The sequence below is a fragment of the Notolepis coatsorum genome (genome assembly GCF_963971535.1).
Source record: "Notolepis coatsorum genome assembly, contig: SUPER_1_unloc_1, whole genome shotgun sequence".
NCBI lineage: Eukaryota > Metazoa > Chordata > Actinopteri > Aulopiformes > Paralepididae > Notolepis > Notolepis coatsorum.
Genome location: NW_028174886.1, coordinates 1 through 10,000, shown reverse-complemented (window position 1 = coordinate 10,000; position 10,000 = coordinate 1). Strand labels below are relative to the sequence as shown.

The 10,000-nt window shown below is 46.3% G+C and overlaps 1 protein-coding gene across 1 annotated transcript in view; it reads right to left on the bottom strand.

Moving 5' to 3' along the window:
- Positions 1-9,900, bottom strand: part of naalad2 (N-acetylated alpha-linked acidic dipeptidase 2) — a 44,813-nt gene extending 34,913 nt beyond the window's left edge. The window contains exon 1 of the mRNA XM_084338482.1: positions 9,821-9,900. Coding sequence (XP_084194608.1) covers positions 9,821-9,896 — 76 coding nt within the window. The 5' untranslated portion in view covers positions 9,897-9,900. The remainder of the gene's footprint in view (positions 1-9,820) is intronic.
- Between the last annotated feature and the right edge of the window lie 100 nt (positions 9,901-10,000).

Here is a 10,000-nt window from a genome sequence, read left to right as displayed (position 1 = left end):
CATCACAGACCTAAAATCTAGTTTTGCTTATATGCTTATATATTTCACATTAGACACGTTTGTAGAATGTGTCTGACTTGTTCCTGGGTCTGCAGACATACTCACTATTGGAGCTCAGCCTCTGGGGCTCTGCAGCAGACATACTATTGGTTTCAACGAAGGGAGTGGTTACTTACATCATGTGTAGTACGCCGGCGTGAGTCAGCTGCGTTTGACTATTTCGCGCGTGCAGCTTTTGACTATTATGCTTAGTTATGCCAGCCAAGACGAAGAAAGAGGTCGGTCATTATCAGTCGGTCGGTCACCAAGGAACGTTGACGAAAGGCCTCTCGCTGGCGGGACAAATGGCCGGAGCCTTGACATGGTATAGCCATGATGATGTCGGCTAGTAGCTAGCTTAGCTAAAGGCTAACTAGCGTTAGCTAACCTAGAGACAGCGCATACAGCCAAGATGAAGAGGATGGTCGTTTGGCAGATGAACTTCGTCAACTCCACGCGGTTGTCTCCATCCTCTTGGACGTTTGGTGAGTTTTTAACCTATTCTATTAACTCTATTCTATTCCCGCTGTGGACATCTCTCTCTCTCTCTCTCTGGAGCTAAACTGGCCGACTAGCTGTTGTAGTACTACTAGTAGCTAACAGTGTGTGGCCTGGTGTCAGCACCTGTATGTAGCCGCATAGCTTGCTTCTGCGTTAGCTAATGGTTAGCGATAGCCTGGTTGAGCTAACTGTTAGCCAGTTAGCTGTTTAGCTACGACGTTAGCTGCCGGCTGCGCTCGGCTGGGAACGTTCGTTTGATGCTATCAGTTAGCCTTGAGTTAGCTGTTAGCTTGTGCTACGACCATTGACATTAGCCGTGAGAATAGCAGGGGGTTATTTTTGTCCCGCCAGCGAGAGGCCTTTCGTCAACGTGGAGACCTGTGTTGCGGCCTTTCGCCCTGCGTTCCTTGGTGCAGGTAAGATTAATGAAAATCATGACATTACCCCACTCTTCCTTCCTTCCCCTCCCGAATGTTTTGTTAATAACGATGTTTTTTTTCAGGCAAAACATATATTACTTCACAACATTTGGAGATACGACATGTGCTGTGTGTGAATTCATTGTCTTGGTCGTTTGTGTAGCTTGGGTAGCGTTGGGCCGTTGGCCAAAGCTGTGTGTGGCCTGGTGTCAGTAGCCTACCTGGCTAGCCTTTAGCTGTCGGCCATTGGCTCCTTGCTGCTTTGTTTTCTCTGGTATAGACCCTCTTCTCTTTGGATTTAAGTGTTGATCTTTGTCCTTTTGGATCTATGTATATTCATGTTGCCTTTGTGAAGTTATCTTTTCCTTCTGTTTTGTTCTTTCATTAAAAGTTGAATATCCTTTAGGGGGTCATCTTTGCTTATCTCTCTCATACATGCTCTCTCTCTAACACACATGCTCTCTCTCTCTCTCTCTTTCTAACACACACAGTCTGCCTATGGCGGCCTTTCTCGATGGCTAGGCTGTGCTCGCTGAGTCTGTACCTAGTCAAGGATCTTCAGTCACAGTGCTCAGGTATTCTGCCACTGTGTACTCTCTGTTTAGGGCCAAATAGCATTTCAATTTATTTCCAATGTGTCTCTCTCTCTGTACACTGTATATTGACTGTAGAACGGGAGCTCTCTCTCGCTCTCTCTCTTGCTATATGTTGACTGTATCATGCCCAGCCTCGGGCAGCGCTATTATTTACGAATATGTTGACTGTAAAAAAAAAAAAAAAAAAAAAAAAAAATTATATCATTTTTTTTTTTTTTTTTTACCTTGGGGGGGGGGGGGGGGGGGCCTCGCGTTTAAATCTCGCACAGGGCCTCGCATTTCTCCCAGGCGGCCCTGAGTACAGTACAGTACAGCCTGAATACCCAGGATCACATACCGGTCTGGGGGTACAGTACAGTACAGTACAGCCTGAATACCCAGGATCACACACCGGTCTGGGGGTTCAGTACAGTACAGTACAGCCGGAATACCCAGGATCACACACCGGTCTGGGGGTACAGTACAGTACAGTACAGCCTGAATACCCAGGATCACACACCGGTCTGGGGGTTCAGTACAGTACAGTACAGCCTGAATACCCAGGATCACACACCGGTCTGGGGGTACAGTACAGTACAGCAGTGGCGGCCGCCACTGGGGGGCGCTAGGGCGCCGCCCCCCCTTCAGGCCCTGCCTGGTTATATGAGAGTAGAACAAGAATAAGTATCTTTTTGTTTTTTGTTTTATAGCCCTATAAATAATATAAACATGTTTAAAATGAATAATATTTACTCATTTTAAGTATGTTTGTATTTCCAATGCACAATATAACGTTATTATCGCAATTAAAAAACACTCGTTTTCCAGAGCAGGAAGTGACATCACGTTTTTTTTATTTTAATTTTTTTTTCGTATTTCTCGGCCCGGGCTATACGCGATAGCGCTCTGAGTGCGCGTCACAGTTTGATCGCTGTATCCGTCACAGCCAATCAGTGCATAACGCGTTGTGCGTTATGTCCAGATGTCCTGAATCACGCAATAGAACCGGCAGACCACTTCTTCATTCTCCGCAAGGACCGGACGGCAGAAGAGTCACTAAGGACGAAGGGAGGCGGCATTGCCTTCATGATAAACAAGGAGTGGTGCGATTTAGGCAACACAAAGGAACTGTCTAACCACTGCTCCCCAGACCTGGAGTTTATTACGATAACATGTCGACCCTTCTTCCTCCCAAGAGAGTTAACGTCCATCATCCTCATCGGAGTGTACATTCCACCACACGCGAACACTGGGGTCGCACTTTCAAAACTTCACGACGAGGTAAACAAACTCCAGGCAGCTAATGTTGACGCTGCCATTTTGGTTTTGGGTGATTTCAACAGCGCGCGTCTTAAAAAGGTGCTGCCGAATTCAGCATGTGAAAATCAGCATGTGACCTGTCCCACCAGAGGCGAGAACATATTAGACCATGTATACTCGCAATTTAAGAATGGGTACAAGTCACAGGCTCTTAGTCCATTCGGTAAAAGCGATCACGCCGCAATATTTCTTTTGCCAAAGTACAAACAAAGTCTCAAGCGAACGCCGGTGGTCTCGCGAGAGGTTAAGCGTTGGGCCGTGACGTCAGAGGAGTCACTCCAAGCTGTACTGGAATGCACAGACTGGAGTGTATTCCGTGATAACACAGCCAATATTAACGAATACACCGAAACAGTGATTGACTATGTCTGTACTCAGGTAGAAGAAACAATCCCCTCCACCAAAATTAAAATCTACCCAAATCAAAAGCCCTGGGTAGACAAATCCGTCCGTGAGGCTCTGAAAGTGCGCACATCAGCATACAACACCGGGCTGGTGACAGGCAACATGGAAGAACACAAGATGGCAAGATACAACGTCAGGAGAGCAGTAATAGAGGCAAAACGGCGTTACAGGGATAAAGTTGAACTTCAGTTTGAACAGGCTGACTCTAGAGGCATGTGGCAGGGCCTCAGAACAATGACAGACTACAAAGGCACCCCCCTCAAACTGAACAGTGACATCTCCTTAGCAAATGATCTCAATTCCTTCTATGCGAGGTTTGAGGCTGTGAATAACAACACCAGCCTACAAACCACGGCAATGGGGGGGGGGGGTCTGCTGATGGAGACTCAGTGTTCAGGGTAACAGAGCATGAGGTGAGACGGATCTTTAAAAAAGTGAATATCAGGAAGGCAGCAGGACCGGACGGCATCCCCGGCCGCGTCCTAAAAGTCTGTGCCGACCAACTGGCCCCGGTATTCACTGACATCTTCAACCTGTCCTTGGAACAGGCTGTCATCCCCACCTGTCTGAAGAAGTCCACCATCATCCCTGTACCCAAAAAATCTACGCCCGCTTGCCTCAACGACTACCGCCCTGTAGCCCTCACCTCCATAGCCATGAAGTGCTTTGAGAAGCTAGTGAAGGGCTACATCTGTTCCTCCCTCCCCATCAACCTGGACCCTCTGCAATTTGCATATCGCCCCAACAGGTCCACGGAGGACGCCATAGCCCATGTGCTGCACACAGCAGCATCACACCTGGACAAGAGGCAGGGGAACTATGTGAGAATGCTGTTCATCGACTACAGCTCAGCATTCAATACCATAGTCCCCTCCAAACTCATAGCCAAGCTCAGGGACCTGGGCTTGAACTATGACCTGTGCCAGTGGGTCTTGGACTTCCTGACGGGCAGACCCCAGGTGGTAAGAGCCGGCAACGGCACCTCCTCATCCATCACGCTCAACATAGGGGCCCCCCAGGGCTGTGTTCTGAGCCCCCTCCTCTACTCCCTGTACACACATGACTGCGTAGCACAGCGGAACAACAACACCATCATCAAATTTGCTGATGACACAGTAGTGGTGGGCCTGATCTCTGCCAACGACGAAAGGGCCTACCTGGAAGAGGTAGAGAACCTGTCACAGTGGTGTCAGGAGAACTGCCTCTCCCTGAACGTCAGCAAAACAAAAGAGATGATTGTGGACTTCAGGAGGTCGGGGGTCAAGGACTACAGCCCCCTCAGCATCGACGGGGCACCGGTTGAGAGAGTGAACAGTTTCAAGTACCTCGGAGCCCACATATCCGAGGACTTGACATGGACCACACACATTGACAGTGTTGTGAAGAAGGCACGACAACGCCTCTACTTCCTCAGGCGCCTAAGGAAGTTCCAAGTCAGTCAGAAGATCCTTAGGAACTTCTACTCATGTACAATAGAGAGCATCCTGACCGGCAACATCACCTCCTGGTTTGGGAATAGCACTGCACAAGACCGTAGCAGACTACAAAGAGTGACACGTTCAGCCGAACGCACAATTGGAGGGGGGCTTCCCACCCTCCAGAACATTTACAACAAGCGGTGCAAGGGGAAGGCTAAGAGAATTATTAAGGACTCGAGCCACCCGAACAACTGCCTCTTTGAACTGCTGCGGTCAGGCAAGCGATACCGGAGTCTTAAGGCGAGCACAGAAAGACTCAGAAGAAGCTTCTATCCCCAGGCCATCAGGCTGCTAAACGAACAATAATCGCTAAACGAACAATAATCACTATGCAACAACCATCAAATGCACACAGCACACACACCCACACGCACACACTCACTCAAACAAACAACACACTGCAGCACCCACTCTCCACACTTTAGATCACACAAACACACTTACACTTTATATTTATTGATAAAGGATTTGCACTACAACTCGTACACCTACTGTGAATTGTACCTAAATTGCACCTCGTCCCATTTCTCCATTTCTGCCTTGCACTATATAGTATTGTATATTAGTACACTGCACAGTATTGTATATTGTATGGTAACTACGTCTATTCTGCATCGAACATTGTACATATGTCTAAACTGAACACTGTGACCTCTTTTTTTTTTACTTCTAATTTTACTATGTTTTTATTTCATACTTATCTTGTCTTGCACAGTCTCTGGAGCGCAACAGTAAGAAGCATTTTGTACAAAAGTATTCTGTACTTCTGTATGACAACTATTAAAGAAACTTGAAACTTGAAACTTGAATATGACTATTATGTTGGAATCTGGGCGCGATTTGAAGCGGTCTAGCCAGTAGCGTCAAGAATATCTGTAGCCGCATTTCGCGGAGACGCTCTCTGATTGGCCGACGCCAGTATTTTTTTCCGTAGCAGAATTTCACAGAGACGATCTCTGATTGGCCGAATCCAATTTCTAATGTTCCAATTCTAGGTTATTCCGGCTAGGTTGGTTCCTAGGTTGGTCGGTGGAGATAGTTGTGTTGTTGTGAGAATGATGCAGGCAGCTGTTTGTCTTAGAGCCTGCCGTGACTGCAAGTTCTTTAGACTGTTAAGCTTAGGCACTCTTTCAAAGTTGGTTAAGGTTAGAGTTTGTCTTAGAGCATGGCGATAGAACGCCAGGTAGTTTGCAGTCTGTTCGAGCGGAAATGGACAAAGGAATGTACTTGTGTTGTGCTAACGAGCTAACACTTGGCTAACAAGCTATATGGCGGATGTAGTCTGGAGACAGACTACAGTGGACAGTGGTCTGGAATACATCATCAGTGGATTATACACGTTTATCAAGCTCTCCTGCCCTGGACGTTTCAACTAAACAGTGAGTCTCTCTCTCTCTCTCTCTCTCTCTCTCTCTCTCTCTCTCTCTCTCTCTCTCGTTAACGTTAACGTTTGTAAATAGTTTTTTTTAGGAGCAGTACTGTTAGGCTACTGCTGGCCATTCATGAAGCGAGACATTGCTGATTGTTTATTTATTTTATAACTAGGGCTGTCAGTTTATCGCGTTAATTAGATTAATTAATTACACAGCAAATAATCGCGTTATGAAAATTAACTCAAAATTAATTACAAAAAAAAGTTTTTTTTTTTTTTTTTTTTTTAATAATAATATTTTTTTTGTATCTCATTCATTCCATAAGCATGTAGAATACACATTTACAGATTTTTTTTTAATATGGTCCATTTGCATGTTCTTGGTATCTGATTCTAGGGACATCTATGAATCTCAGGGAATGTATTCCCAGTGTCAGAAATACTGTGGGCTAGATCCACAAAGAATGGATTGTACGGTGCAAGTTGCACCCTTACTTACAATTCATTATGAATTGAAAATGGGGGACCCTGATGTAAACAAGACGAAAGTCTTTCTCTGGTCTGCATTCCCTTAACAATTGTGTGTATTGAGCCGTACTGTATTGTACCCATTCTGCAATCTGTTAATAACATTTTCATTCAATCAATCAATCTGCGCTGTGATTGATTGAATGAACATTTTATTTTGAGTAAATTGTAATGAACCAAATGAGAATATCAATACATTTTTTTTTATCTTTGACTGTGAATAACACCATGCTCAAATTGACCAGACCTGAAAAATCTAAGCAAATTAATAGATGGAAGATGAATAAACAGAAGGTTTTGTAGATACAGTACTGAATTCTGCCACCCGGACACATGCAATTTGAAATATGATTATAGAATATAGAATATGAGGTATAAAATGGTAATGCGATTAAAATGCGATTAATTAGATTAATTAATTACAAATCCTGTAATTAATTAGATTAATTTTTTTAATCGCCTGACAGCACTATTTATAACACAAGACTATGACTACCAACTGCCTAGCCAGCCGTGTATCAATCTTGGATGCAATAATAACGTTACGTCGTTACCACACTGACTATGTCGATGGCTCATTGATTTAACTACTGCAGCTCTCTCGGATTGAAAATACGTGGATTATGGCTTGTTCAATATCGTCTATGTTTGAATGAATGAATGAATGAGAACTTTATTAACAGATTGCAGAATGGGTACAATACAGTACGGCTCAATACACACAATTGTTAAGGGGATGCAGACCAGAGAAATACGTTTGTCTTGTTTACATCAGGGTCCCAGATTTTCGATTCATATCCATAGTTTAATAGCTAGCCTTGGCTCGTTTAACAATATGCAAAATATGTGTACAGCCCTGTACTCATACTGAAGTTATTCTTGGTATATAATAGGTCTGATTGTGTAACGAATCGATTCCACGTCGCGCTGTGTGTGAGAGAGAGAAGGAGAGAGGGAGAGATGTTTGGTATAGCGCCCCTAGTGGCGAAGTACCCACCGGCCGCCACTGCAGTACAGTACAGCCTGAATACCCAGGATCACACACCGCTCTGGGGGTTCAGTACAGTACAGTACAGTACAGCCTGAATACCCAGGATCACACACCGGTCTGGGGGTACAGTACAGTACAGTACAGCCTGAATACCCAGGATCACACACCGGTCTGGGGCTACAGTACAGTACAGTACAGTACAGCCTGAATACCCAGGATCACACACCGGTCTGGGGCTACAGTACAGTACAGTACAGCCTGAATACCCAGGATCACACACCGGTCTGGGGGTACAGTACAGTACAGTACAGCCTGAATACCCAGGATCACACACCGCTATGGGGCTACAGTACAGTACAGTACAGCCTCAATACCCAGGATCACACACCGGTCTGGGGCTACAGTACAGTACAGTACAGCCTGAATACCCAGGATCACACACCGCTCTGGGGGTTCAGTACAGTTCAGTACAGCCTGAATACCCAGGATCACACACCGCTCTGGGGGTTCAGTACAGTACAGTACAGTACAGCCTGAATACCCAGGATCACACACCGGTCTGGGGCTACAGTACAGTACAGTACAGTACAGTACAGCCTGAATACCCAGGATCACACACCGGTCTGGGGCTACAGTACAGTACAGTACAGCCTGAATACCCAGGATCACACACCGGTCTGGGGGTACAGTACAGTACAGTACAGTACAGCCTGAATACCCAGGATCACACACCGGTCTGGGGCTACAGTACAGTACAGTACAGTACAGCCTGAATACCCAGGATCACATACCGGTCTGGGGCTACAGTACAGTACAGTACAGTACAGCCTGAATACCCAGGATCACACACCGGTCTGGGGCTACAGTACAGTACAGTACAGCCTGAATACCCAGGATCACACACCGGTCTGGGGCTACAGTACAGTACAGTACAGTACAGCCTGAATACCCAGGATCACACACCGGTCTGGGGCTACAGTACAGTACAGTACAGTACAGCCTGAATACCCAGGATCACACACCGGTCTGGGGGTACAGTACAGTACAGTACAGTACAGTACAGTACAGCCTGAATACCCAGGATCACACACCGGTCTGGGGCTACAGTACAGTACAGTACAGTACAGCCTGAATACCCAGGATCACACACCGGTCTGGGGCTACAGTACAGTACAGTACAGCCTGAATACCCAGGATCACACACCGGTCTGGGGGTACAGTACAGTACAGTACAGCCTGAATACCCAGGATCACACACCGGTCTGGGGGTACAGTACGCGTCTATACTTCCCACAAGCAAGTTGTCCTTCGCGTTCCCGTTTTGTGCTCTGATTGGCCACTGACGTTTCTGGTCATGTGACATGTGCGCCCAATTGTGTGACGGCAAGTTCTTTGGACGGTTAAGCTTAGGCACTCTTTCGAAGTCGGTTAAGGTTAGAGTTTGTCTTAGAGCATGGCGATAGAACACCAGCCCTGATTCCAAACTCTAACCTTAATCAACTTCGAAAGAGTCACCTAAGCTTAACCAGTGATAAACTAGGCGTTAGGTAGTTTGCAGGCTGTGCGACGTGGAAATGGGCTAAGACACTGCTCGTCACACGATTGGGCGCACATGTCACATGACCAGAAACGTGCGTGGCCAATCAGAGCGCAAAACGGGAACGCGGAAAGACAACTTGCTTGTGGGAAGTATAGACGCGTACAGGACATTATTGATTCCACAAAGGACTCGTAGAAAGCCTGCAGGGTTGATGGTCAGACCTGAAGCTTCCTCATCTTCCTGAGAGGTTAACCTTCTGTATTGTGGCAGTGAAAGGGTTAACCTTCTGTAGTGTGGTAGTGAAGGGGTTAACCCTTTGTCGTGTGGCAGTGAAAGGGTTAACCTTCTGTATTGTCACAGTGAAAGGGTTAACCGTTTGGTAGTGTGGCACGGAAAAGGTTAACCTTCTGCAGTGTGGCAGTGCAAGGGTTAACCTTCTGTATTGTCACGGTGAAAGGGTTAACCATTTGGTAGTGTGGCGGTGAAAGGGTTAAAGAAAATGGACCATGTCGAATGAAATGGCACCATGACTAAATGTATCACAGGATACAGTGACGCCCAATCAGCTCGTAGTTTGTATTGTGATGATCATGTGACTTGTGACATGGTGCCGGTGGATTGTGATTGGTCGAGTGAAGGTCTGTTTTTCTACCTGGCTCCTGGGCTCCTGTGATCCGACCAATCACGTTGTAGATCCTTGTCACCTGATTGTTGGTGTGGATGTTCATACGGACCGTCCTGAGGTGGAGAGAGAGAGAGAGAGAGAGAGAAGGGGGTCAGAGAGAGAGAGAGAGAGAGAGAGAGAGAGAGACAGAGAGATAGAGAGAGGGGG